General features: G+C 53.7%; 2 protein-coding genes across 17 annotated transcripts in view; both read left to right on the forward strand.

Moving 5' to 3' along the window:
* Positions 1-12,647, forward strand: part of KIF1A (kinesin family member 1A) — a 42,470-nt gene extending 29,823 nt beyond the window's left edge. For 8 of the 15 annotated variants that reach the window (XM_075099685.1, XM_075099687.1, XM_075099680.1 and 5 more), the window contains 16 exons: positions 377-485; positions 607-673; positions 765-849; positions 1,219-1,324; positions 3,251-3,277; positions 6,239-6,353; positions 6,600-6,733; positions 6,881-6,942; positions 7,054-7,199; positions 7,494-7,706; positions 7,865-7,942; positions 8,239-8,363; positions 8,504-8,650; positions 8,766-8,958; positions 9,034-9,152; positions 9,705-12,647. In XM_075099685.1, coding sequence (XP_074955786.1) covers positions 377-485; positions 607-673; positions 765-849; positions 1,219-1,324; positions 3,251-3,277; positions 6,239-6,353; positions 6,600-6,733; positions 6,881-6,942; positions 7,054-7,199; positions 7,494-7,706; positions 7,865-7,942; positions 8,239-8,363; positions 8,504-8,650; positions 8,766-8,958; positions 9,034-9,152; positions 9,705-9,747 — 1,769 coding nt within the window. In that variant the 3' untranslated portion in view covers positions 9,748-12,647. Of the gene's footprint in view, positions 1-376; positions 486-606; positions 674-764; positions 850-1,218; positions 1,325-3,250; positions 3,278-4,805; positions 4,830-6,238; positions 6,354-6,599; positions 6,734-6,880; positions 6,943-7,053; positions 7,200-7,493; positions 7,707-7,864; positions 7,943-8,238; positions 8,364-8,503; positions 8,651-8,765; positions 8,959-9,033; positions 9,153-9,704 lie in introns of all 15 variants that reach the window. The other 7 variants (XM_075099683.1, XM_075099689.1, XM_075099693.1 and 4 more) reach the window with 3 other exon arrangements.
* Positions 12,648-13,323: 676 nt separating this feature from the next.
* ILKAP (ILK associated serine/threonine phosphatase) lies at positions 13,324-27,783 on the forward strand. Of its 2 annotated transcripts, XM_075099696.1 has the most exons (13): positions 13,324-13,498; positions 14,247-14,312; positions 14,726-14,782; positions 15,870-15,992; positions 16,876-17,002; positions 18,018-18,124; positions 18,606-18,699; positions 20,452-20,539; positions 21,853-21,974; positions 23,747-23,866; positions 25,231-25,312; positions 25,531-25,679; positions 27,601-27,783. In XM_075099696.1, the coding sequence occupies exons 1-12, from the start codon at positions 13,453-13,455 to the stop codon at positions 25,669-25,671; spliced, it is 1,173 nt and encodes a 390-aa protein (XP_074955797.1). In that variant the 5' UTR covers positions 13,324-13,452; the 3' UTR covers positions 25,672-25,679; positions 27,601-27,783. The 2 variants fall into 2 exon arrangements, with proteins under 2 accessions (XP_074955797.1, XP_074955799.1); XM_075099698.1 differs by lacking the exon at positions 27,601-27,783 and having other exon boundaries at positions 13,344-13,498; positions 15,870-15,986; positions 25,531-25,808.
* The last annotated feature ends 140 nt before the right edge of the window (positions 27,784-27,923 follow it).

Below are 27,923 nucleotides of genomic sequence, written 5' to 3' on the forward strand. Positions count from 1 at the left end.
TGTGTGGTCCCCACACCCGCATCAGGGGAGCCTCCTTTGGGCTGTCCACATGTGGTCCCTGGAGCGGAGCTACATGCTTTGGAATGTGTCCATGCTGGGGCTGCTGGCTCAGGGTCTGCATCTTGGAGACGGGTGAGGCTGACTGCATCCTAACACTCTCACTGCTCCTCCTTGGGCATAGCAGAAGGCACAGTGGTGGTCAGTGAGGTCCCCAGGATGGGGCTGTCCCCATCTATCCATGCTCTCCTGCCTTGCTGCCATCTCTATGTGTCTCCCCACGGTCCCTGCGTGCTCTGCTCTTACAATGCCTGCTGTCACATGCCTCACTCCAAATGTCAGCAGCAGGCTCACCCTTTGTCTTTCTGACCCACTGCAGTGCCTGCAACAAAGCTGAACACCATGACTCGTCCCAGTGCTGGCCCATGCCAGTGCAAGTACGACCTGATGGTCTTCTTCGAGATCTGTGAGCTGGAGGCCAATGGCGAGTAAGTCCTGCCAGAAAGGAGAGGGGAAAGGAGAGGGAGGCAGTGTGGTGATTTGCCTGGTGCTTGGCATCTCCAGGCAGTCTGACAGGGCTCTGTGTCATGACGCAGTTCTCTCTTCCAGCTATATCCCTGCTGTTGTGGACCACCGTGGAGGCATGCCATGCCATGGGACCTTCCTCCTCCACCAGGTATTCCCTCCCTGAGATGCCATCCCAGTTCTGGCTCCTGTCAGAAGCTGTGTTAACCACTGTCCCCTCTCTCTGGCCTTGTCGGTCTCAGGGCATCCAGAGGAGAATCACTGTCACCTTGGTGCACGAAACAGGCAGCCTCATCCGCTGGAAGGAAGTGCGGGAGCTGGTTGTGGGTAAGCTGAGCCAGGCTGGGTAGGCTGTAAGTGACCCCCCAGCCCACTGAACTCTCAAGCGTCCTCTCGGGCTGTTTCTTGGCCACGTTCCTACGCAGGGCTTTATGCCTCCCCTCCCCTCCCACCCTGCAAAGCTATGGCTGCCTGGCAGGGGACACCCGGATGCCGTGTGGGCAGGACGCCTTGGTCCCAGCCACTGAACCCAGGAGCTGGACCAGGACCTCCAGTGCTGAGTGGCCAAGCACTAGGTGGCTGCTGCCTGTGATGGGGGCACTGCTGGAGGATGCAGGCAGGCGGGCTGCCCCTCACGGGGACCTTCACAGGGCCACCACCTGCCACCTGAGCAGCATCCCCGTGCTGCGCTTGCAGGTCGGATCCGGAACACCCCAGAAGCAGATGAGTCTCTCATCGACCCCAACATCCTGTCCCTGAACATCCTCTCCTCCGGGTACATCAAGCCTTCCCAGGACGACCGGTGCGTGCCACTTCTTCTCTTGCTCTTCCCCCGCTGTGGTAAGGGCTGGCTGGGGACATGGCAGACCCCTCTTTTCCCTGGCAGGGCTGTCAGTCCCTCCAGAGCATCCTGCCAACCCGTTGCTGCCTCAGGGTGGGGCTTTTCTGGAGCTGCAGAGGGTCTCAGGGTTCAAGGCTGCCAGCCCCCTTCCCCCTCCTCCCCGAGGCCTTTCTGTGCCAGGCTTTGGCACTACAGAGAATTTGGGTGGGGGTATCGCTCTCTGGTGACCGTGTGGCGCAGAGAGCCATCAGTGTTGGTGCTGGTTGGATGTACGGTCCCATTGGCTGCAGGGGACCTGCCGCAAAGGACTTTTTGTCCGGTGTCCTAGCAAACTCACTGGAAAGGTCACTTGATGCACTTGGCTGGTCCCTGTCCATGGGGGTGATGCAGGAAAGCCAGCCTCCATTGCTGTCAGGTGACTTTGAGGATGCCTGCCCCTTCACGCCTGTCCCAGGGAGCTGTGTCCTCCCCATGGGTTTAGGAGGGGTGTGAGAGTATCGGGGCTGCAAGTATTTTATCTCCAAGATCTGGCTGGGTCCTGTGGTGGCAGGGGGGATCAGTGGGTGCAGAGGGCAGAGCTTGCCTCTGCACCAGTGCTGCTGGTGAAACTCAGGGGACTGGCCGGGAGTCCCTGCCCAGAATGTGTGTGTGTGAGCAGCCGTGACAAGACTGTGATGGTTATTGGCAGCACTGGGAGCAGCGGGACTGGTCCTGGGCTGTGTGTGTGGCTGTTGCCAGGGTAGAGGCATCCCGGCAGGGAGAGGGGACCACTTTTCACCTTGTTTTCTTTGGGGTGACTGCTGCCCAAGGTGGTCTGTCCCAAGACAGGGTGTTTTCCGGGGAGATGATGGGGGTCTGGATGGGAGGTGCCGCCCTGCAGAGCTCCCAGGGCAGCTCCTGGGCACGGTGGAGTGGCAGCCAAGTGGTACCTGGGCAGCAGAGCCAAATCATGGGGTTGGGTATGTGTGTGAGCATTGGACGAGGAGACTTCGGCACAGCCATGGGGACAACAGAGCAAAGCCAGGTGGGGATAGCTGGCCAAGGAGGGTTCAGCCTGGCAGAGCTGCAGTGGTTTTTGATGGGCTGCTGGGAGCTGGGTGGCTGTGGCATCCATGGGCTCCTGGGGCTGTGCTGGTTTATGTCAGCTCCTGATCTGGCCGGTTGGTCCTGGGTGCAGCCAGGTAGGATCATCAGCATCTGTAGCATAGCTTGTCAGAGGGGACACACCTCCTGCTCCTGCCTTACCCTCACAGGTCCTGCAGGGCTGGGATGCTCAGGGTGCGGAGAGAAGTGGGGCAGCAGGAGGCTCAGGTTGTGCAAGAGCCCACCTCACTTGCATGCTCAGAGGGTCTGTGCCTCAGGGTCCACCCCAAACTGGGGCCACAGGCTGGCTGTATCTGTCCTGTATCCATCCTGTTGAGCCTGCCCAGGGCTGGGCAAGGGGAGGAGGAGGTGGCTGGCTTCCCGCAGGATGCTGAGGGGTGCTTGCTGCACCTCCCACTCTGCTTCCATCCCATGTGCAGGCATGAATGCTTCAGGCCCAGCAGCCTGCAAGGATGGGCAGAGGGATGGCAGCGGGCAGGACCAGGGCCCGCTTCGCCTGTTTCACTCTCCTCCCTGGCTGCTTGTGCTCCCTGCTTCACTGCCTTATGCTACGCAGCCTCCATTGCCCAGAGCAGCCCCTCTCCAGCCTCCCCAGTCCCCCGGAGCCACTCGGGAGGAGTCCGGGGGAGTGGTATGGCTCCCTCCCTGCCACCCATCCATCCCTGCATTGAGTGCCCAGGGAGGAGGTGCGGGGGCAGTGGCTAGGATCCCCCTTCGCTTCTCTCTGCTGCTGCTGCCCATCTGAGCCCACACTAACCATGTGATTGTTTTGTGTTTTTGCAGGCAGTTTCTTGATTCGGATATGCCTAGGTATTATTTGTTTCCATTGGTTTTTTTTTCCACCCCCCTTCCTCTCTCCCTTCTTTCTTTCTCCCCCTTGCCTCCATGTGTTCACTCCCGCCGGAGGCAGCACTTGGACATCCAGCCCCCCATCTCTCCACACACCCCATCCCTCCTCCTTCCTGCCCTGGCACCTCTCGCTCACTCAGCCACTTTTGCTGTTCGTTTGGGCTGAGCTCTTGCTGGCTGCCACTCCCCCTCGCACGCCTGCGTTCCCATTGCCTGATTTGGGTTTTCTTCGTGCTTTTTGATTTCACTGCTCTCCCATCTCTCTGGCATCCGGCGCCAAGCGTGCCACCCCTCCCTGTCACTTCCCACCCCGGCCCCAGCTTGGCCCCCAGCACCACTTGGAATAGCCATAGGGCTGGTGTGGACCACAGCGGGGACTTTGGGGTGCCTCCAGTCCTTGCCTGGGCACCCAGTGACAATGGCAGCACCGCCAGCTGGTGTGACTGCACATGCAGCAGCTGCCCACCCTGTGCACAGTAGTCCTGCAGGCGTAGGTGCGGTATACGGGCAGTGTGCGTCTACACAGGCACGATGGTGGGTGCACACAGCCATACGTGACACAGACTATTATACCCCTGTGTAACAGGGGGAGCAGCTGTTTGGGGATGGGTGCTGTTCCGCAGGGACTGCAGGGTGAGCCTGATACGTGGCACATGGGTGAGAGTCACCTGACCTGGATGCTGTTACCAGCCTCTGGATGGGATCATTGCCGAGGCCCCAGAGGAGGGGGTATCCTGCTACCATGCCCCAGGGCGGAAGAAGAGGGGGTTGCATCTGGGCAACAGGGGATGGGGTCTCTTGAGTCCTAGTAGGCTCTGTAGCTTTGTGCCCAGGAGGTTGTCCTCCCTACCAGCTAGAAGCTGGTCCTGTTCAGAGATGCCTGAGGGCAAAGCTGTCCTTCCAGCATCACCCTGTCCCCCCTGGGGTGCTGGGGGATGGATCTAGCATGGATCCAGCACCTCGCTGCAGGAGCATGTGGGCTCACGCTGGCATTGCCCATGGGCTCTCAGCACAGCGATGCCCTCTTTGTGGAGCAGGGGATGGGCCAAGAAATTTATCTCCCATCGTATGGGTGGCAGTGGGATGGCTGGTCCCCCCCTGATGGGCACCTTCCTAGGGGGCTGCGCTTGGCAGGAGCTCCTTGCCCTAGGATGGCAGTGAGGGCAGAGTTAAGGGGATGGGGAGCACGCATGTGTTCGCTTCCCAGCAGTCGGACTGCAAGGAAGGTGGAAGGCAGTGGGTTTTCACCCAAGCGGGTAAACCTCTGTCTGCCATTGCCGAGCTCCTTCTAGGCTCTGATTTGTGGTCCAGCTTGGCAGGAGCTCCTTCGGCCAGTGGTGCCAATACGGGGCGAGTCCCCCTGCGAGGGGCTTGCTGTCCTCATGGCCCTGCTCCCATGCCAGCCCCATATGGACAATGCTTTCTGATCTTTCGTTTTTCTGTGTGTGTACGTGTGTGTGTTTGTCCTTGGGTCACCTTCCACTTATAGCATTTCGTTTGGAAATGACACTAGGTATTTCACGCGCACCCGCTCGGTCTGGTCCCTCCTGCTTTTCTCTCTTTCTCCTTTGCCTCCTCCCTTTGCTTTTTGCTCTTTCCCCCCTCCCCTGAGGCTTCTCTTCTCCTCCTCCTCCCTGGGGAGCTAATCTTTTCTCAAGCAACCTGTGTCTGCAAAGTTGCCTTAGCTCTGTCTCACACGGGGGTTTTGTATTTTATACACCTTCCGAAAGCGTCGCTCTCCCTCTTCTTCCAATGTGGGGGCAATCACAGCTGAGAGCCTCTCCCTGCTCCTGGCTGCTCCAGCTCTCATTAAAAGAGTCCCTCAGCACCTGGATGCTGCTTCAGGGAGGTGCTGAAGCATCCTCATTAAGATATCGCTGAGTCACGGCTTTCTGAGGCTGCTCAGGCGGGAGACAGGACTGCGGCAGCTCTTGATGGCTTTTCGGAGTAGGTGTCCTGTAACTCCAAGGCTGGCCCAGGAGGGAGCCCAGAAGCAGGGCAGTGGGTGAAAGGGGGATCCCCCATGCTCTCTAACCAGAACCGGCTCCTGCTTCCCCCACCCTCGATTGCTTGACCCAAAGAGGGTGGTTGCTGCTCTTGCTCTGGGTGGCTGTGCTGTCCTTTATGGGACCCCATAGGCACTGGGTGAGTGGGGCCAGATGTCCCCTGCTCCTTCTTCCAGCCTGGGAGACATGGAAAACGCAGCAAGGGGAGTGATGCAGCCTGGTGGGAATGAGGATGGATGGGGCTGGCTGTCAGTGCAGAGCAAGAGCCAGGAGAGACAGCCCAACAGGGGCCAGCTACCGAGTAGTGGTCCCTAGGTCCTGCTGGGGCTCAGGGCTGGCAGACAGGGGCAGCCCTGGGGAAGGGGACCTGGCTGGCAAGGGGGACTGCTCTCCCAGGGGTGGGCTGGCAGCAACCCCCCAGTTCTGAGCATCCTCCCTCCTTTCCCTTCTGGCCATTGTCACCCAAACGGCAACAGCCGCTCCTGGCAGGGGCCGGGAGGTGCTGTGTGCCCTGGACTGGATGTTGGGGACCTGGCCTGGGCACGCTGGGGGAGGCAGCCCCCAATTCCAAGCACGGGCATGGGGCATGCACCCTCCTTTGCCTTCCCAGCCTGCCCTGCCTTGCCTGCACCCCAGCTGACGCCCCACTCCTCCCGCAGTCCCTCCTCCCCAAAACCCTGTCCGTCAGCTTGTTTTGAGGGTGCTGCATCCCCCTCCCGCCACACCTTATCTCCCTTTGCCTTGAGCCTGTGTCCTCTGGAGTGGCTGTCCCCATCTGTCCCCGCTGCGTTTGCATGTCCGTGTCTCCTTGTAGGCCTGCCACAGCGCTGTAGGGTGGGGACGATGGCATCTCCTTGCTCACTCACCTGGAGTTCTGGGGAGGTTGTTTTACCGGCTCTGCTATTTTTTTCGGCAGGACTTTCTACCAATTTGAGACGGCGTGGGATAGCTCCATGCACAACTCGCTGCTCCTCAACCGTGTCACCCCGTACCGGGAGAAAATCTATATCACCCTTTCCGCCTACATCGAGGCAAGGACCTTAGTTGGGACCATTATAATGCCAACAAAGTCTGGTATTTTCCCCACTATTGGGGTGCAGCCAGTGTGAACCCCTCCTTAGCCAGCACCGATGCTAATGGGGTGCAGGATTCAAGCTGGTGCTTGGGCGCCCTGTGGGACCCTGGGAGTGGAAACCACTGGGCAGCAGGGGTGGAAGAGACCTGCTGGGCTGCCAAGCTGCAGCCCCCCTGATGCCTCCCCCCCTGCCCTGCTGCAGATGGAGAACTGCACTCAGCCTGCTGTCATCACCAAAGACTTCTGCATGGTTTTCTACTCCCGGGATGCCAAGCTTCCTGCCTCCCGCTCCATCCGCAACCTTTTTGGCAGTGGCAGCCTGCGGGCTTCTGAGAGGTACCGGGATGCCCCTGCCTTTCTGGGGGAGGAAAGCCATCACTTGGGGACTGGAAACCTTCTGGGGCACCCTAGCAGCCTGGGCAAAATAACCAGGGCAGGGCGATGGGGCAGAACCAGTAATGCCTCGTCTCCCTTTGCTCACAGCAACCGTGTAACGGGAGTCTACGAGCTCAGCCTCTGCCGCATGGCTGATGCCGGCAGCCCAGGTGGGTGCTGCATCTTTTCCCGGTTGTTCACCAGGAGGCTGGGAGGAACAGCATGGCAGTTGAGGTTGGGGCTGTGCATCTGTTCCCCAAGCTGTGCATCTGTCCCTGCAGGCATGCAGAGACGGCGACGGCGCGTGCTGGACACCTCCGTAGCCTATGTGCGGGGAGAGGAGAACCTGGCTGGCTGGCGACCCCGCAGCGACAGCCTCATCCTGGACCATCAGTGGGAGCTGGAGAAACTCAGCCTCCTGCAAGAAGTAAGAGTTTGGGCTAGAAATGGGCCGAGATGGTGCAATTCACAGCTCAGTCCCTGGCCCAGCTGGCGCTGGTGGGATTCCCCCCCCACCCGGGTGTCTCAGCCCTCCCGGTTGTGGGAGGAGGCAGGATTGGGGCTGTGCCACTAGTGCTCTCATGTGCATTGCTGGTAGCCAGGTCCCAGCAGACCCAAACCTAATGAGCAGATGGGGTTAATGGCGCCTGGGAAGTGTGATCCCCGAAAGGATGCCTGCGAGGGGAAGGGGCCACCCCTGACCCTGGCTGCCCATACCCAGGTGGAGAAGACAAGACACTACCTACTCCTGCGTGAGAAGCTGGAGATGACCCAGCGCCTGGGCCTGGAGACACTGTCCTCCTGCTCCAGTGAGGACTCTGAGTCCCGAAGCACCTCCTGCGTCTCCTCCCCGCTTTCGGTCGATGGGGCCCCTGAGGGCCGCACCTCTCCTGCCGAGACCCCCAGTGAGAGGCAGAAGGAGCTGGCCGTGAAGGTACCATCCTGCAGCATCCCCATCTCACAGGGATTAAGGCGGAAAGGGGCTCCCACAGGGTGGCAGGGGGCTGTGGCAGGAGAAAGCCCAAGAGGAGCGGGAGGAGGAGGGTGAAGGAAGGTGCGTCCTGCCCCACTGTCCTCCTTCTCTCTCTGCAGTGCTTGCGCCTGCTCACGCACACCTTCAATAGGGAGTACAGCCACAGCCACGTCTGCATTAGCGCCAGCGAGAGCAAGGTACCGCTGCTGCCCCAGGCTTTGCTGAGCTAGCGGGGGCCAGGAGGGACGCGTGGCTGGGGGGACTGGCTGGGTCGGGGCCAGATGGGCAGCATGGTGTGAGCAGTCCCTGCTCCGGGGTCCCTGCTCCCTCCGCTTGCCCTGATGTTCCTGGAGCTGGTGGCTCTCAGGACTGTGCCTGGAGAGGACCCTGCCAGCCGGAGGTCTTGCCTCTCCCTGTATGAGCAGGTGGCCGGTCCTTTGCCTGGGCCTGGCTTCAGGCAGAATCTCCAGTCCACACCTCTCCTCCTCCACAGCTGTCTGAAATGTCCATGACCCTGATGAGAGACCCATCCATGCCAGCTCTTGGGGTTACCACTCTCACCCCCTCTTCGACCTGCCCATCACTGGTGGAAGGACGCTACAACACCACAGAGGTCAGGTAAGAAGGTGGCTGGGAGGTTTGGGTGATGCCTTGGCATCCCCTGGGCAGGGCAGCTATACAACTGGGATGTGGTCCTGGTCAATGCGTCTTCCCCAGCTGTCACTCTTCTTACACTCTGGCCTCTCTTCCTTACCCAGACCCCCCCAGGTCTCCTCCAGGGCGGAGAGCCCTGACCTGGAGCCTGCAGTAGAAGGAGAGCAGAAGAAGTCCCCATCCAGCCGGCCTGAGGAAGAGAAGGAACCCCAGCGTTTGCTGGTGCCTGACATCCAGGAGATTAGGGTCAGGTAGGAGCAGCTCGGGCAGCCAGCAAGGGGAGTGCCTTGGGGCTGGGGGACTGTGCCCTACCATTGCCACCTCTTTGTGTCCTGTGTCCCATCCTGACTTTCGTCCCTTCTGCAGCCCCATCGTCTCCAAAAAGGGCTACTTGCAGTTCATGGAGCCCCACACCAATGGATGGGTGAAGCGCTTCGTGGTGGTCCGGCGCCCATATGTCTACATTTACAACTCAGACAAGGACTCAGTCGAGAGGGCCATACTCAACCTCTCCAAGGCCCAGGTGGAGTACAGTGAGGACCAGCAGGCCATGCTCAAGGTAGGGCACCAGGAACCAGCCCAACTCCATGCACCCCCTTGGGCAAGGGACTCAACCCCGGCTCTCCCTTGGCAGACCCCAAACACGTTTGCGGTGTGCACGGAGCACCGGGGCATCCTGCTGCAGGCGAGCAGTGACAAGGACATGCACGACTGGCTCTATGCCTTCAACCCCCTCCTGGCTGGGTCCATAAGGTACTGGGGGCAGCTGGGGGAAGGAGGGTGCAGGGAAGCTGTCAGTGGGGGGTCCGCAGGCAGCCAGGCATGCTCCCTGCCCTACTCCCAGTGCTCTCCCTACTGAAGCCTCCCCAGGCAGGTGTGGGGAGCACCTCCTGTGCAGACCTGTGTCTGGACTGGCCCTCAGCCAGCAAAACTTGGACTGTATTAATCTTGATTTCAGCTCCTCCCCACTTAAATGCTTCAGTCTAGGGCCAGATCCCAGCTGGTACAGAGGCGTTGTGCTGAGTTCAAAGCAACATCCATGCCTGGCAGTAGGGACGCTGGCCCTTCACTGTTCTTGAGAGTATCTCACAAAGTTCTTGAGACCATCTGAAGTGGCGAATAGGAGTAACAGGGGAATAGGAGTAAATGCACAGAAATTTGTGTGCTCTAGAGGACTATTAATCCCATGTACCTCTAGCTCTGGCTGGATTCAAGCACCAGCCTGGAGGCAGGACACCGAACCTGGGGGACCAACCCTCTCCTTGCCCACATCTCTGACACCTTTTGCCTTGTTTTCCAAATCAGATCCAAGCTGTCCAGAAGGAGAACAGCCCAGATGAGAATCTAACCTGAAAAACACCCTCCACCTCATCCGTCTGCCAACAGGATCAAGATAGCTGATTCTATCTCAAGACTCCCCATGTTAACTTCTGATCTCTCACACCATCTGCTGCCCCAGCTGTCTGCTCCATGGAAGGATCTGTCTCGATTCACACCTTCACAGGGGAAACTCACTTCTGTTCATAGCTGCAAAAGCCTGGACCTGCCTGGGCAGGATTTCTCATGCACGTGCCATCTTCTGCCCGTCCCCCCATGGGTGACCTTAATGTCACACCATCTGTAACACTCCAGAAAGGTCCCTGTCAGAGGGGAGGGAGCGAGGAGGTTGGTTTCATCTAAAAGCTGGTCTTTGATCTACAGAGGTGGGAGTGCAGTAAAGCTCGGAGGTGGGAAAGCAGGAGGAATTGCTTCCATGCAAAGGGAAAGTGGTAGTTTAGGTATGGGGATTTCATAGTTAATTGATGTTTCTGCAAGAGATGGCAGGGTAAGATCAGATGTCAGTAGTGTAAGATGATATTTATAAAGTGTTTATTTCTATTTATGTCACAAAAATCCCATAAGCTGGGTCCTGGCCCCCAGACAACGCCTCCCCAGGGCAAGGGAGAGCCTTGGTGGTGGGCCGGGGTTCTGGAGATGCCTTCCCCGGGATATCCTTGACATGTGCCCAGCAACAGTGGAGCTCTTGCTCTCACTTCTCGCCCTTCCCCAACCCTCTGCTTTGCCCCACTTGCAGCTTAAATTACTTCTCCCCTGAGCAGTGGCTGGACAGCCCACCATGTCTTCCCAAAGGAGGCAATTCCTACCTGCCCCATCTACCTCTGGAAGGGGGGAGCCTGCTGTCTTGGCTGGCTGGGGCACCCGTGTCTACATGGATGGGTCACCTCGCTTCAGAGCTTGGTCCTGCTGGAGGGAAAAGGAGGGCTCTGGGGACAGCTCTGCCTGTCACCTCGTGTGGGGCTGTCTTTCCTAACCGAAAGCATGCAGGCCACCTCCGCTATGCCAGCCTGGGAGCCCTGGGGTGCTTGTCCAATGGGGTTCCCTCCTTCTTAGGGCAGCATGCTGAGGGTCCCATCCCTGCTGGGATTGTGGAGGTTCAGGTGGCCCCTTCTAAAGTCAGATCGGAAAGTTCTCTAGGAGCTGGGACTAGGAACAACTATCCCAATCCACAGTATCCTTGTCACCCTTTCCCAAAAGGGCTGTCACATCCCTTCTCCTCCCAGCAGGACGACAGGCTTGAAGCAGGTCAGGGGCAGGGGAGAGGCTGGTGTGGGGTGTGGGCAGAGATTCTTTTTACTGTTGTAGCTGGCATTTTCTCATTCCTCTTCCCCCACTGCAGAAGTGAGCACCCACCTCCTTCCCACCCTGCCTCCATTGGCACGTTAATCCAGGGGGCTTCCCGTGGCAGAGGTGGCTTCACTGAGAAAACCTCCTCCAACCATCACTGCTACCCACCTCCCCCAGCAGCAGCAGCTCTCGTTCTCCTCCCCTCTCACCCGTGGGGGGATGCTTTCTTTTGGGGCTTCCTGAGAAGCCAGTGGCATCTGGCACAGCTTCAGGCAGGAAGGCAAGCATCTTCCTCTGCACATCTACCGGGCACCCCCCCAGCTTCGCTGTCATGCCTTCGCGACTGACCTTCCCTTGCACAGCACGGCTGCGCCTTGGCTCTGCCGCACCCCCCGCGCTGTCTGTGGTGGGTGCGCGTGTGCGCGCACGTGTGTGTGGGTGTGTGTGTGTCAGATGTGGTGCTTGTCTTCTTGTTATGCTCGTGTTGTGGGGGACACAAATGGGTAGGGACATGGCAGGTGGGCAGAGGCTTGGAGGGACTCCCTCGATGCACATCAGCTGCTGTTTAGCTTGGGTTTCGGGATACAGAAAGGGCTGCCCAGCCTCAACACAGCTCCTTGGGTGTTTCACCCCATCACTCTAGCCTGAAGCCCTGGTAGGGCTGTTCCTCCCAGCACCATGCCCTGAGCAGGTGGCAGCTTGCCTGCCCAGAACAAGCTCCTCATCAAACTGTTTTTTTCCCCGCTGTGATCCATTTTCAAGACCTGGAGGCCAACTTGTGCCCTTCATGGAGGGAGGGGTACGTGCCTGGAGGCACGGAGGCAGAGCTGCAGGTGGGGCAACGCCGGGCCCAGGCTGTGACATCCCAGCTCCCATGCCCTGTGCAAGGACAAGTTAGTACCATCCCAAATTTCAACATAAGGGGCCAGGGGTGGAAACACTGAGTACCCCAGGGAAGAGGGGAGGCTCCTCCAGGGCAGAGGCAGCTTCTGGTGGAGATGGAACCCGCATCTGCCAGGGACCAGACACGGGTTCACCAGCCACGGCTGGGCAGTGCTGCCCATGCTGCAGGTGAGGGGTGGCCGTAGGATAGGCGTCCTCCAGCTGGAGCTGAAGCTGCCTGAGGCCAGCAAACCTGCAGACCAGACAGCTCGGCTGGAGGCCACCATGCTCAGGGCCAAGGGAGACACAGCTGCCTACCAGATGCCTGCAGCATCCCTGTGGGACATCCCCAGCTCGCAGGCTACTCTTGCCGTTTTACCGGCTCCACTCTCGCCAGCACCATGTGCTCCCCTGGTCAGGCCCCTGTCCACCCATCCCCTCTACCACCACAGCCCCCTGGGATGAGGAGTGCAAACCCAAGGTTTAGGCATGACTGTGAGCCCCATCAGAAGAGAAATTTCACACGGGCATGGTGGCGTGGAGGGCAGGCGAGCACCGGCGGTTGGGCCAAGGGCCTACAGAAGGAGGCTGCCCTTCATGCCTTCTGGTTCCTGCCAGCAATGACAGCGCCCCTGGGCCCTCCCTGCCCTGTGCCTGGAGGTTGGCACCTTGGGTTCCTGCCATCCATGCGAACGTGAGGCTTGTTCAGTTCTGAAATAAATGTGGCATTTAACGCAATCACCCCTGCGCTGCTGAGCTCTCCTTCCTGGGGCATGTGGGCAGGGAAGTTACCTCCAGGCTGGCAACGTCGGCAGCAGGGAGGCCCACAGTGTTCCGGGGCTGCTTTCGAGAGGGTTGTGCTGCTGTGGGGCCCGCTGGGTGGGTTGCACCGGGTACCAGCACAGAGTACAGGCACTATGGCCCAGCCACGGGATGCACAGATGGGCTGCGCTGCAGCAGGCCACCAGGCTGCAGCGGGTAGCAGACAGCGTGCAGTGGGCAGCAGGCACTGGGCGCGGAGCAACAGGCAGTGGGAACCGACCCCCGGGTAGCGGACAGCGTGCAGCACGCACTAAGCGGCGGCCACCGAACAGCAAGCAGCAGCACCACCTTCCGGGCGCCGCCAGGGGGCGCATAGCGCCCTTCCCGCTCCGCCAGCGATTGGCTAGGTACAATCCCTCCCAGCCGTCGGATTGGTCAGTCTGGCCGAGCAAGAAGCGAGGCAACGGTTCTGATTGGCAGGGAGACCCCGCTTTCTGATTGGCGGAGGGTATTTGCTGGGCCGCCCCGCCTACCCGCCGGGGGGATTGACAGGCTTCTTGTGGGCGTGGCTAGCGGCCGCCTTCCGCTCCTTCCGGGCCGCGTGCCTACTTCCGGTCCGTCCGTGGCCGCTGATTGGCCTGACGGTAAGATTGGCAGGCCAGGGGGCGGCGCGGCGCGGCGCGGCGCGGCGCTGAGCAGGAGCAGGAGGAGGAGGCGGAGGCGGCGGCGGTGGTGGTGGTAGTGGCAGTGGCAGTGGCGGTAGTGGCGGCGGCGCTGCCGCGGGATGGATCTGTTCGGGGACCTCCCGGAGCCCGGCTCCTCGGCGGCGGGTGAGGGGCACCGCCCCGCCCCGGGGCTGCCGCTCCTCCGCCCCGCCCTGCCGTGCCTCACCCCGTGAGGCAGGGGCCCTCACCTGCGGGGCCCGGCAGGCCGCAGGGCCGGTGGCACGGGGCGCTGGGCCCGCCTCAGCGCTCTGACAGGCCCGGGTCGGCGGCGGCGGCGGCTGCGGCGGCTGCGGGCTCCTAGCGCCTGGGGAGCGGGGCGGGGAAGGGAGGGGGTGCGGCCGCGAGAGGCGGCTGCTGAATAATCCCCGGGGAAACAGCACGGTTTGGGGTTATTTTGTGGTTTTCTTTTTTCCTGGGAGCCGTTCAGATGCAGAGCGTTGTCCGTGCGGTTTAGGCCGTGCCGGAGCCTTTCTTCTGTCTGTGCTGCTGCGGGTCGTGGGTTGTGGAGAGCTGTAACAGTGTTACCTGAAATAATTCGGTGCTTTCTGGGCCCGTCCTATCCTATAACCTCTTGATCGGGCTGCTGAGAGATGTTAACGCAACTTGAGTGGATTCCTAGAGAAAAAAAAATGCTGTTTTCAAGATATAAGTTCACCATCAAGATAAAAGTTGACATCATCCCCAGGCAGGTGGTTGTTTTGCTCATGTAGGAGGTGCCTAAATTAGAGATGGAAGAAAGGTAGCCAAGGGTCTCCTCCGTTACCTGACCTGTGTTCACCTTGGGGACAGCCCTTCCAGAAACCAACCCCTGAGTGCCTGTAACAGGTCCTGACTTTGCCCTGGTGTGTTACAGGGAAGGAAGCTCGGGAAGGGCCTCTGCTCTTCGATGATCTCCCACCAGCCACCAGTACTGACTCAGGTATGGGTGCTCTGTTCCTGCCATTAGTTTGGCTTCATCTGTTTTCTGCATCAGCATATCTTGAGGTGAAACTTGTGTAAGCCTATTTCTTTGTTAGGCAGGATAAAGACAGTTGGATTATCAGCACTGATACGCAGAGCAGCTGCTTTCCTCTTCTTGTGTGTTTGTTTTTTTTTTAATAACTAGAATGTTATAGGTGTTCCACATGCATTCCATATGTTCCATATAAATATTTCCTGAAACAAATGTAAGGCCTGAGTTTGCCCCCACCATACTGTAACAGAGGTTGAAATTTGGCTTGCTTTGGTAAACTGGCATTTTATAATTTCTGCACCTCAGGAGGGGCATACCCAGAGCATTATTCCCTCAAAGAGACAAAGGTATTTACTTCTTGCCTTTTTCTTGTGCTCCAGGGAAAGGAGGCTCTTTACTCTTTGATGATCTTCCGCCAGCCAGCAGCGGTGACACAGGTAAGGAGCTGTGTCAGCTTGCCAAGCCTCTGCTGACCTGCCCTTCTAGGAAAACCCATTGATGTAGCCTGTTGCGTTGGATGTACAGCAAGTTAACCTGGTGTTCGGGTTGGCCAACGCTAGTCATGGCAATCTGTTTGCACCCTGATTGTTTAAATTGCAATTCTCGCTTTTTAAAAGTAAACCTAGGTCTGTTCCCAGAAGTACATCCCTCAGATGTCTTTTGGGGAGCCCCATTGTCTGTGTCTGAAAGCTCCCTGTTTCGAGAGTGAAAGTATGCCTGTGCCTGTGAATAGTGAAGGCAGTGCTGACCTGGTGCAGTTGCTGACCTGGCTTCTGTTGCTTTTCTGCTGTGGGTACAGACTGCCTTCTTGTTCCTAGGTGTAAACGTCTTCAAAACCAGACTGCTGGTCTGGCAAAACTTTCTGCACGCAGCCAAGTGTTTGCTAGCACCTGGGAGGAGGTGAGATAGTTCAGTATACCGTATGAGAATAAATCTCCAGAAGGAAAAGGCTAGGGTTCTGATGTCATGGGTATAATTTTTCTTGCTAGCTTTAATTTGTAACCTGTCTTCTGAAACCCCTAACAAATATGTGCATTCAGAGTAATAAAGTACAGTTCTTTGCATCATTGTGGCCACAATTTGTAGACACAAATAATAATAACAATAAAAAAAATTAGAAGCGTTCTAACCTGAAATGTTAACTTCCTGAGCAATTAACTGCAAAAAAGGCTGGTAGCTAAGAAACAAACTATGGGTTGGTGGGGAGAATCAACAGCCTGCCAGTCATGCACAACTGTACTGTGCCTGAGGAATGGTCTCACAACTTAAAGTGATCAAATCGGCACTTGCTGGGTTGGACAGCGACATGTTCCATGGGTCATACATGCTGAATGAAGTTGTGTGTGCATGTGTTTGGTCAGTTAGTATGTCTTGTTCAGTAATAGCTGTGGTCACTTAATACTGTGTGAGTGTGCAAGCCTGTGCTCCTGAGAGTGCTTTGGTATAAAAGGACCTGCTGCTGGGTTTATGCAAGTAAAACAGAGCTGGAAGACTTCAGCTGCCTGCATTTTTGCTTTATTTCAGCCTCCAGTGCTACTGAGCCAGTCTCATCAGCAGGGAGCCATGGGAAAGGGGAGAAGAGAAAGTCCTTGGAGGAGGAAGAGAAGAATGGCAGGGAAGAACTTGTGGAAAAGAAAGTTTGTAAAGGTTTTCAGACAATTTGAAAACAAATGTACTCGATTTGTACTTTTGACGTTGGGCTGAGTAAGTCCAGATCAAAGCTAAGCTTTGGTTCTTCAGTCTGCTTGCATTTTCAGCCTCTTGTAGGGAACAGACTGCTGCAGCACATTGTGGAAGCCCCTCGAGCTCCCTGGCATGCTCTGCCTCTATCATGTGGGCCTTCTTACCGGCCCTGCTGAAGTGCCAGAAGCTGAGCAGCAAGCCCCTCGGCGTTTGCAGGATAGATTCCTGTGCTGCCAAGTGGGGGATTGGTTGTGAAACCTCTGGAAGGCTAGAGCCACACCAGTTTCTTTTGCCACATCCACACTAGGTGGTGCTAAGAAAGCCAGAGAGAGAGAGAGTCTTGCTGTTACATATAGGGCATTTGACTTCAGTGCAGATGCCCATGTGTTATGTTGCAGCTTTGGGAATAAGATGTGTTCAGGGGTACAAAGGATGTGCGCTGGAAACGGCAGGCCCTGATTTCCTGTCTTAGTACCCTCTTTGAAGCTGTGCTTTGTTTAATCTGGAGGTTCAGTGTCACATGCTCCCCCACCCCTTTTTGGTAAGAGCCCTGTCCAATACCCAGCACTCCTGCTTGGCTACAGCTGCCTGCCAAAATGGGGACAAGCAGCTTTTATAGCTGCTGACCTTGGGGGCACTTAAAAAACCCATATTACGAACCAAATATATCCTGTTCAGCAGAAGGTGCCAGATGTTTTGTTGCAGGATGAGGGCCGTACTTTGCTGCCATGCCAGGATAGGGTTCTGAAAGCTGAAAAGTGGTTGCTGACTTACTGGTTTTTAGCCTGAGCTGAGGAGATGGAGAAGTTTGATTTTTCGTGCGTGTGTCTCTTCTGTTCCCCTTTAGGGTCAGTGGGCATTCTTGGATTGAAGGGTTATGTGGCAGAGAGGAAAGGTGAAAGAGAAGACATGCAGGATGCACATGTCATCTTAAACGATATTACCGAGGAATGCCAGCCTCTGCCCTCCCAAATGTAAGTGGGCCCCAACTGCCAGAATAAAGCTGTGGATGTCAGCCATCTCAGGGGTGAAGGAGAGCCAGCTTGCTTCAGCTACGCCTGTGATATGATCCTTTTTGGCTTGAGCAGCTGGTGGTCTCGACTACATCTGCATTGTGGTGTGTGATTTGGGTTTGTTATTGGAAGACTTAGGTTGAATCATTAGCTGCGTTCCTGGGCAAATCACAGGACTATTTCATATACAAATACTTTCCTTTGAGTGGTGCCCAGTGGATTTGGTCGCTGACTTCACAAGGATTGTGAGGGCCCGATAATTCTGGGTATTGAGCCTCTGTTACCCAAATGTAAGTGTGGCTATTTAGGGACCCTCAGTTTAATTATAAGTAATCAGGCCTTGCCTTGGGGGATTTTAGTGTGTAAAACCCTAACTGTGGCAATGGAGAATGCTCGAAGAAGAGAAAACAGATGTCGTAACTTTTTCATTTGAAGAGTTGAAATCTCTTAGCAAATTAAGACATGTAAGTGTATGTAGGGGGAGTGTGTATATTTAAAGATACGCTCTCAAGCATCACATTGATACTGGATTTAACTTCTGGACTAATATTGTCCTGAGAGCTTTGTATGCCGAGGGATCTGAGTTTCTTGTCTGTAGCATGTTTTCAACAAGTTTAGGCATGTAAAGAATTGTGGGATTGGTTAGACTGATGTCTGTGTAGTGCTGGGGAGTTGCAGTGCCCTTGAGGTGAAATGTTTAGCTGCTTTTATGCCAAGTTGTGGTCCGTAAACTCTCTTCCACCCTTCATTTTCTTGAGGGGTGGAAAATTACAAGAAAGTTCTCAGCTCAGTGTTTGCACACATAAACTTTGTAAATGCTTGAATGTGTGAGCTTAGGGACTTGCTACCTTTGTGCCTTGGAGTGCAGTATTTATTCAGTCTGGCTGACACAGTTATGGAGATGAATGTACTCGATCCCACCCTCTGGCTAACGGCCTTTCTTAGCCCTTTTCTGCTACTTTTTGTTCCCTCACAGCACGCGTGTCTCGTACTTCGCCGTTTTTGATGGCCACGGGGGAGTTCGAGCCTCAAAATTTGCAGCACAGAATCTGCATCAAAACCTGATTAAGAAATTTCCTAAAGGTAAGAGGAGTGAAATAAGGACTATAGGACAACCATCACCTATTCTGCCTTGACATTATGGTAGTAATTAGGGAAATGGATTTGTCTGGGCACAGTTCTACAGTTCCCATCCCTTATTACCAGTAGGCTTGTGAGACTGTGCTTTCCCCTGGCAGAAGAGGGCTAAAAGCCTTTTTGGCAGAAGGGTACAAGTAGCCAGTTGAATCTCACACTTGCTCAGTGATTCATGCTGTTGCCAGTTTTGGCAGTGCCACTTCAAGTGTTAAAATATGTCCCTGGGGAAGAGAGGTATGTTATAAATTCTCCGTACAGGCTACCACGCAGACTTTTGGCAGTGTGAGCCCAGGATGTGCCCTAGCTGCCCTGCACAGAGTCTGAGACATGAACTGCCTGATGGCATGTTGGATGAGTGAAGGGAGGGACTGGGATAGGTCAAATATGTTTTAGTTGGAGCTTAGTTACTGTTTTCCCTGTCTCACAGGTGAGGTAGTCAGCGTGGAGAAAACTGTGAAGAGATGCCTTTTGGACACCTTCAAACACACAGATGAAGAGTTTCTAAAGCAGGCTTCCAGCCAGTAAGTGTAAATGCTTCCCATGCATTTGTATTTCTCAGCTTGCACCTCACAGGCCTTCATTCTGAGCAGCACAGAGAAAACCTTGAGTTGCACATATGCTTCGTTGAAACCCTGTACAGCTTCGCTGCGCCAGGCTTTAACTCTGCTGAGTGCCTGCTAGAGCTAGATTATGGCATGTTCTGATCTTACTCTGTGGTAAGCACTCTGTAGGAGCCCTTCAACTTAAATACACATTTATGGTAAAGGAAGGAACCAAAATGTGACCAGGAATGCACCTCTGTATTTACCAGGGCATCTTGTTGGTCTTCTTTTTAAAGACTTGCCATGTTGCTGAAGTGACTTATCCCATATTGCCTGAGATGGGATCTCTGTTGACAGCATCGAAGTGTGGCAGGACGGTATCTGTAGAGCAGCCCTTTGCAGGCTACTGTGTGCAGCTTTCTTTAGAGCTGCATTCCTGTTAGTATGTGCTTGCCATGCTGGAGGTTGGACCACATCTCTGAAGTTGTTTTTAATGAAAGACTTAACTCTCACAATGTAAGTTGAAATCTTGCTTTCTTCACCTTTTTGAAAACAGAGATGTTGAAGATGAGAGACATTCTTCATAAGCTTGTTTGTAATAGATTCTTTCAAAACAAAGCTGAAAAGCACAGCAGCTACATTCTGTGGGATAAATGCCAGCCTGCCTCCCAGCTGGGTTTTGAGTGCAAGCACCCTTACCTTCTCTCAGTCTCTACTGAACTAACACCCCAACTGTGTAGACTAGGGAAGACATAGATTGCATTTAAAATGCAGTCACTTTGTTACCAGTCCTCTACATATTTGGGGTTGGGTGATTTTTTGTTCCACCCCACTTTTAAGTGAATTGTGAGCTGGCTTAGTCTCTTAAGCCTAATCAGATCAACAAGTTTGGCCAGGCAAAGGAAGAAGCTTCCTTGAGTCTGTCACAACAGTGTCATTCCCAAACTCGTCTCCATTTGGTCAGAAATATGACTAGGCGCTACAAAGGATTGGTAGCGATAGGTGTATTGATGATGAAATGAATGATCTTTATTCAGCCACATCTTCAAAGTTAGGAAAAACTGGATGAAGTGTGTCTAGAAATCAGTCTCTCAAAGCTAGTTTTAGTGAAGAGTGGCATCATAGCTGGGCTTCACTATAGGGAGGTCTAGTCTGGCATGTGTAATTTAAGAAACACTTCTCATTTTACCTAGAGCTCTAGAGATACAAGATTAACTACAGCAAGTGAAATATCAGGAGAGTGACTGAAGAAGTAGTGTTGCTGTGGAGATGGGGTGGTGAGGATTAAGTCAGGCAAGGGTACTGTGAAAAAAGGAAGGGAAATTAAAGCAAAAAGGAAGGCAGCTCTGCTCTAGTCCTGGCTTCCTGAGGAAGAGTATGGGGTCCTTGTTTGCTCATGATGCTATAGCTTCTGGGCAGTTGTCAGGGCTGAGCCTGTTCCAGCCACAGATGAGCTTTTCTGGGAGCTGAGTGTCAGGAAGGGTTGGTGTGGGGGGCATGGCTGGCAGTATTTCAACCAGCTGGGCATTGGCTATGCTTTAGAAGGTGGTACTCTGTGCAGCTCCTCTGTCCTTGTCCACCTCACTATTTACCACCAACAGTTTCCCTAGCTGCTTCCAGGTGGCTGCTGTGTGTTGGCACATGACACTTCCTTGAGTCCCCAGGAGCACTCTGACTAACTTTTTAAACATTGTTTTCCCCCCTTAGTAATCTCATTTTTGTTCCCTTCAGGAAGCCAGCATGGAAGGATGGCTCCACAGCTACTTGTGTTCTAGCTGTTGACAATATCCTCTACATAGCCAATCTTGGGGACAGCCGGGTAAGCAGGATGGAAAAGCCCACTGCTGGTGTCTGAGTTCCTCCCAGAGCTTCATTTGCCCTGAAGGGCAGGGTGTTTGTGTGGGATGTCCCAGTTGCTGTGAGCTCCCCAACTGTTCCTACAAAGCATCTTGTTTTGGGTAGCTGCAGGGTACTTTTGTGTTGTCTCCCATAGTGTAAAATAACTGTGTGTGGTAGCTTGCTCTTGGTGGTGCTAAATATCTCACGGTATCTAGAATAGAAGAGAATAATTCAGTTGGAAGGGACCTACAGTCATCATCTAGCCCAACTGCCTGACCAATTTGGGGCTGACCAAAAGTTAAAGCCTATTATTAAGGATATTGCCCACATGCCTCTTAAACATTGACAGGCTTGGGGCATCAATCACCTCTCCTGGGAGCCTGTTGTAGTGTTTGACCAAGAAATGCTTCCTCATGTCCAGTCCAAACCTCCCCTGGTGCAGCTTTGAACCATTCCCAGACGTCTTATCACTGGATACCAGGGAGAAGAGATCAGCACCTCCCTCTCCACATCCCCTCAGGAAGCTGCACAGAGCAGTGAGGTTGCCCCTCAGCCTCTTTTTCTCCAAACTAGACGAACTCAGACTCCTCAGCTGCTCCTCACAGGACATGCCTTCCAGCCCCATCACCAGCTTGGTTGTCCTCCTCTGGATGTATTTGAGTACCCTAACATTCTTCTTAAATGGTGGGGCCCAAAGCTGCACACAATACTCCAGGTGAGGACACACCAACGCTGAATACAGTGGGACAATCCCCACTCATGGATGGCTGGTTCTGCTGTATCTGATGCACCCCGGGATGCAGTTTTCCCTCTTGGCCGCCAGGGCACACTGCTGGCTCCTGCTGAGCCTGCTGCTGACCAGCACCTGTGGATCCCTTTCTGCAGGGCTGCTCTCCAGCCACTCCTCTCCTGATTTATACTTGTACCTGGCATTACTCTGTCCCAGGTCCAAAATCCGGCACATGGACTTGTTAAATTTCATGCCATTGATGATTGCCCGATGCTCCAATCTATCTAGATCACTCTGCAAGGCCTCTTCTCTCTCCGGAGAGTCAACAGCACCTCCCAGTTTGGTATGGGAGCAAACTTGCTAATGGTGCATTCAACTCCTGCACCCTGATCACTGATAAAAATATTGAATAGCACTGGCCCTAGGACTGAGCCCTGAGGAACACCGCTGGAGACCTATCACCAGACAGATGTAGCCCCATTCACTACAGCTTGTGGTGCTCTCAAGAAGTTCTTGTTGCTGCAGTTTTGTTGTTTACTCATGAGGGTCTCTTGTCAGCACAGGCGATTCTGTGTCGTTATAATGAAGAGAGTCAGAAACATGCAGCCTTAAGCCTCAGTAAGGAGCACAACCCCACCCAGTATGAGGAGCGTATGCGGATACAGAAAGCTGGGGGAAATGTCAGGTAGGTGCCTAAATGGTGTGAGTGAATAAATCTAAACTCTGGACCAACTTTGGGCCTGAGCACTGAGTTTCTGGATTTTCCTGAGCCCAGCGCTCACGCTAGTGAGAGTCTGGAGAGAATCTGTTGGTGCCTGAGTTGTCTAAGGATTCAGTAAAGCCACTGAATTGGTTGATGGGGGCTGGTTTCCCAGGGGCTTACAATGGCATCAGGGTGCTGTGCTGCAAGGGCAGGAACCCATGTGAACACCTGGCAGCCTGATGCAAGTATGGATATCCTTAAGCTTTACCTATAGAGTTGGACCTACATAACTGGACTTGGCTCTTTAAGAAGTTATCGCTTGCTGCGCATTGTGGCATTGGACAGAACTCACTTCTTGCTTGCAGCATCCATTCTCCCTCCTTGTCCTGTAAGAGGGAGGGATGGTTTGAGAGGGCATGAGAAGCCCTCGATGTCAGTCAGTGTTGCTCCCCTGGGGGTTAGCTGATGCACTGAGGTGGTCTGCAGTAGGAGGGAGGTTTATGGAGCCAGAATGGGATTATCATATTCCTGTGCATGTAAGTGTGCATAGCTGTTCGGGCAGCTGTATCTGATTTCTGTAGCTAGGTTGTCTCCCTTCTTTGAAAGCTGTTTCTTGATTTAATGGCATGCTCACAAGAGAGGACTTAGTGCAGGTGAAGTATTTTAGTGCCTGTGGAGGCAGAATGCCCCCTGTGGTGGGGAGGAGTGAGCTCAGTTCTGTCACGCTGCCATGTGTGGAGGGCCTTGTTCCCCTTATCTCTGGAGAGCACGTACTGCTGCTTATGCTTAGCACTGATCTATCCTTGTGCACAGGAAGGAGATGGGCCAGTGTCTGTTAGCTCTTTTCAGAACTGGGGGAACATCTCCCAGACTGCCTGGGAGCCTCTCCCAATGCTTGTATTTCAGTATTTTGGATGCCAGAAGTAAGTCGCAAAGTGTTTGAGCATCAGATCTCTTCTCTGTGACATGCCCCGCTTCTTGCTTTTATCTCAAATAGGACTGGTTGGACTATGAGATGAATGAGCTTGTATCTTCCCAGAGTGCAGAAGAGCCTTCTGAGAGAGAAGATGCTCCGTTGTTGGAAGGGTGGAGTGTGGGAAGCTGCTTCTCTTGGGGCAGCACTCAGTTAATTAGAAAAGTTTAGCAAACAAAAACTGCTTCCTAAGGAGGATTGTAACTTGGGTTTCACAGAACTGGTTGCTGCAGTCAGTGATTAGTAAAGACCAAGTGCTCAGGAGAAAGTGCAGTGGTTCTCACTCCTTGGAACTGCCCCCATTTGAGCCAGTCTATAGGGGTTGGTGTTCTGATAGGCAGAGCACAGGAGGGGCTGCTGGCTCAGACCTGGTCTTGCCTGCTGCCACTCTGCTTCTATTGAAATGCAGTTTCCTAGATACCTTGCTAAAAAATAATCTGTGAATTCAGACTTCTACCACCAGGAGTTCAGCTCAGCATATATCTCTTACTTCCCTGGCTTGCTAGGCTAAATAGGACTTGAGTTAGGGCAGGGAGATGGAAAACAGCCTTGAATTCTCCTGACTTCATTTCTTCTGCCCCCTCTCCACTTGTTTCCCAAAGCTTCACACAAACATGCAGAAAGGGAAGGAGACTTTGAAGGGGAGGTTTGAACTTGCTGGGGAAGTGGGTCAGGATTTGTACGAGGCAGCTGAACTTACTACGAAGAGTGTCCCCATGAGGCAGTGCAGTGAAATGTGCATGTGTGGGGAGGGCTCTTGATGTTTTCTTTCCTTTTGCAGGGACGGAAGAGTCCTAGGAGTGCTAGAGGTTTCTCGCTCCATTGGGGATGGCCAGTACAAACGCTGTGGTGTTATCTCTGTGCCAGATATCAAACGCTGCCAACTCACACACAACGACAGGTAAAGCATGTCCATGCACAAGGGGGTTGTTGCTCAGCAGAAGTAGCACAACTGCACTACCCCGTATGCTCTGCTCTTAGGGCTTAGGCACTTCAGACTGATCACCCAGAACTAGAGGATGCTCTTACTACTGATGTGTGTCCACTCCTGTTCCTTATCAGTATAGTGGGATAATGCTGCTGCCTCACTGCCATGACATGGTTGGAGAAACCAGCCTCACAGCAGTGATAACATACATGAGCCTTAGACTCCCTTCATGCTCTGAATAAGCCCACACACCAGTGTTCAAGCAGTTGGTTAAGGCTTGAATTCTTGGATCCTTATCTTGTCCAAGGGTTGTTTCTAGCAGCTGTGGTGCCCACAAATACCATTGGATTTGGCTCTGATATTTGAAGATTTGAGATACTTTCTCACATATGATTGGCAATGACAAATTGCTGTGAGCTTCCATGTCAGTATGGCCCTGCAGGCCATCTGAGGTGAGAATGTAACCTAGTATGCTGCTTTTTCTGGAATTAGAGTTCCATATCAAGTGATCCACTAAAATATTTCTAAGGATATTCTGAGTATCAGGCTCTGAAATGATGTCTTCAGAGACATGTGCTGCTCTGGCAGGCTGGCCATCTCTGCAGGATGGTTGTATCCTTGTCTGGAGAGCCCAGTTACGGCTTCTCGTTAACACAATCCCCTGTGTAGGCAGGAAGTGCACAGCGGGCTGTCTCCCCCATCCTCTGGTGGGGCACTAGGATGCAGCTTTCCTTACTTTAAGCTCCCCTCAACCTTCTGCAGCCTGTAGTAATACCTTGTGGCAGTTTTCTGATCACAGTTGTGCCTCTGTTTCTGGGTTAAGCTGCTGCTTTTCTTTTGAATATTTCTATTCAAATTAAGTTATTGCATACCTCAGGAGCATGGGAGTGTAAAGGATTTAAAGGGATGCACATAAGATATTAAGCTGGCTGTGTTTCTGTTTCCTTGTATTAGCTACTTCACAGGGAAAATATGTGAATGAAAAGGACTCAAAGGAAAGAAGCAGTTCCTAGAAAAATAATGGAGCTTTCCAGCAGGCCATAGTATATGGTCTTGCCTGTCAGTGCAGTGTTAGTAGGACTGCCAGGATGTACTGCTCTGGGTCTTATATTGTTGCCTGGCTCTTTGGCCTGTACTTTGAATTGCCTCAGCTCTGTGGATGGTAGGTTCTAGAGCACCAGGGGACTTCTGGTGCTTCTGAGGGATTTTCAGATGAGCTTTATGGCACCTTCCCTTTGGATTGGAGCATGGCTACTCATATAATAGCTTGGAGGGATTTTTCTGTAGCTGGGGAGACAAAGATTCAGCCTTGGAACCTGTCTCTGCTTGATTTCTAGGTTCATTCTGATAGCATGTGACGGCCTCTTTAAAGTCTTTACACCAGAAGAAGCTGTGAACTTCATTGTGTCCTGCCTGGAGGTGAGGAGAAGGCAGTGTGAGGGCTGGGTTTCTCAGCGCAGGAGGCACGAAATGGAATGACTTTGACTTGCAGAAATGTACTTCTGCCAGGGTATCCTCCCTTATACCTGAGGTTGTCCTTACTAAGGTTTTGATTACCCATTCTTGGAAGATACCATGTGCTTGCACCTATGCACTTTACTGTGAGCAATCAGCGTTGTCTTTCCTTGTCCCAACAGGATAAGAACATCCAGATGAGAGAAGGGAAGCTAGAAGGAGATGCTAGATATGAAGCTGCATGTAACAGACTGGCCAACAAGGCAGTACAGCGAGGGTCGGCGGACAACGTCACGGTCATGGTGGTCCGGATAGAGCACTGAGAGATGAGGTGCGGCAGCAGGATCTTCAGCTTGTGGTGGATATAAGGGAAGGGAGAAGTCTGTGCGTGCACATGTGGACAGGGGAGGGATGGTCCTGCTGGATGCTCTTCAGTGTAAATAAAATTGTTTGTTTTTTTCTAATAGTTTTAGCTCACTTGGCTAGCAGTGTTTTCTAAGTGGCTGCCATAGTGGATCAGCCTATGTGGAAATCTCTTGCCCTGTCAACCTCCCATCAACGTCTTGGCAAACCAAATAAATCAATTTGACAGAGGTGCTAGCAAGAGCAGGCATCTGTGGGCATGAACTCTGCCAGCTGTTCCAAACAGTGCAGTTCTGCTAGTGGTTTCTTTGAGCTTTGTATGAGGCCTGAGAGAGTCCTCAGCTTGTAGGACTTGGTGGGGGCTCCTGGTTAGGCTGTATTGGGTGGACTGTGCAGTACCCCAGGCCACCGGCTTGGAATGCGGTGTGGGCTGTCCTCTTTAGTGCTGGGAAGGAAATATTTTGGTTCTGAAACTGGATTGTGAGGTTGCGTGCAGCTGAGTAATACAAACACTGCTTGCAGAGCAGCAGTGTACCTTTCCTTTGCTTGCAGAAAATATTGGGGTTTTTTTCCTAGTTGTTGATACAGCAAAAGTGGCTGCATTTTGCTCCTGATGCTTATTGGGAAAGTGTTTTTGTCATTTGCACTGGCCAGGCAGCAATATATGGGTAGGCTCTGTGCTTGTCTCTGTGCTATCTGAGGAGCAGGCATCTCAAGTTCTAGGTACTTGTTGCTATTAAGTGTCTGGTATCTCATCCTGTCCCCATTCCTCTACCAGCTGTTGCTGCAGAGAATCAGTCTGCTGTTTTTCCAGAGAAAATCTGGCTTAAGACCAGATGACAGTGTGAAAGCTAAATGGACTGGTCTACCAATGCACCTTCATTTCAGATTACACAACGTTCCTGTCCTGCAGGTGAAACAGTGCAGTGAGGGAGATGAGCCAGTGGGTCTGTGCAGTGGTTTCTGGCGCAGCCTCCTTGCTCTGCATGAGAAACGGTGCAGTCCCAGAGAGAGGTTGGGCAGGTTGGTCTGATGGTGCCTACTGTTTTGTGCATAGTCCTGCGCAGGGTTGTGAGGCTTCCCAGGCTCTTTTCTGCTTCCTGTGTTCCCTGCAGCTTTGGGAGAGGGTCCTGGATCCTGGGCTGTTTTCTTGAGCACCCAGAGCTATCCTGTTGTTTGGGACAGGTGGCTTGACTATCTTTCATCTGTTTCTGCTACAGCAGAAGTCAAAGTTCATGGGCTTATGCTAACAGTTAGGCTAACTTGGCCTAGCTCATGCTAACTCTCTGCATGTCCTGCAGAGCACTGAGGAAGGAAGCGGGCCTCCAGCACATTGGGTAGCACTTGCCTCTGCCAGCTTGTTCTGTTCCCAGCCATTCCTGCATACTCTGATGTAAGGTTGCACTGCAGGATGAGCTGAGACAAAATTGTGCATGTTAGTGACATGCTGTGCTGCTTCTGCTGTTGAAAGCCAAGTTTGGCGAGCCAAGACAGAGTAGCACGGAGTTTATTCAGTCTGTGGCAAAAGAAACCCTGACAGCAGATCTCAGGGCAACTTGCCCTCCTGTCTTGCCTCCCTGCTTTCCACAGCTCTGGTGCTGGGCAGTGGGGAGAGTTGCATGCTGTGCTGCAAGAGCTGAGCCCAGCACCTGTCTCTCTGGTGTTCCCTCCAGGAGGCCACTCTTAATTCCAGCACAAGAGCTCGTGAGAGAAGTATCAGCTTGTCCTCCTTTGACTGTTTTCTCTCCCTCACCCTCCTCTTGCAGTTCTTTCCTTCCCTTTCTTTCTAAAGAGTACTGAGAGTACAACTCCATTTACGAACATAATACATTGCTATGATACAGTTATTTACAAGTTCCATAAAATGGATCATATTGTCCATTTTTCAGGGCAAAGGAGAAAAGGAAGCACTGTGGAGCAGGTTTCACCATGCTTGTGAGTAGCCGCGCAGTTAGAAAGGAAGTTCAACCCCAGCTCTAGTGGAAGTCAAAAAAATGTTTGCTTGTATTTCCTGGTAGGGTGGGGTCTGCAAGAGGTTTCCTGAAAATAAACTCTACCTGCCTCATTGCTCAGCAGTATCTGTTACTGTGGGGAGCTCTGGGACCACCACCCTGGGGTGGCTCACGTAGAAGTGCTGTATATGCAGCTCCCCTCCCTTGGGGCTGACTGAGCTTCTCGCCCCCTCCCCAACACCTCAATTAGCCCCTCAGCA

Source organism: Phalacrocorax aristotelis, chromosome 7 (assembly GCF_949628215.1).
Source record: "Phalacrocorax aristotelis chromosome 7, bGulAri2.1, whole genome shotgun sequence".
In the NCBI taxonomy this organism is placed as follows: Eukaryota; Metazoa; Chordata; class Aves; order Suliformes; family Phalacrocoracidae; genus Phalacrocorax; species Phalacrocorax aristotelis.

Excerpts from the sequence above, each read along its gene's own strand:
- ILKAP (XM_075099696.1), top strand. The coding sequence starts at position 13,453 with ATGGATCTGTTCGGGGACCTCCCGGAGCCCGGCTCCTCGGCGGCGG. Across the intron at positions 13,499-14,246 it reads GCCCGGCTCCTCGGCGGCGG|GGAAGGAAGCTCGGGAAGGG; the intron begins GTGAGGGGCACC and ends GGTGTGTTACAG. Across the intron at positions 21,975-23,746 it reads AAAGCTGGGGGAAATGTCAG|GGACGGAAGAGTCCTAGGAG; the intron begins GTAGGTGCCTAA and ends TTCCTTTTGCAG.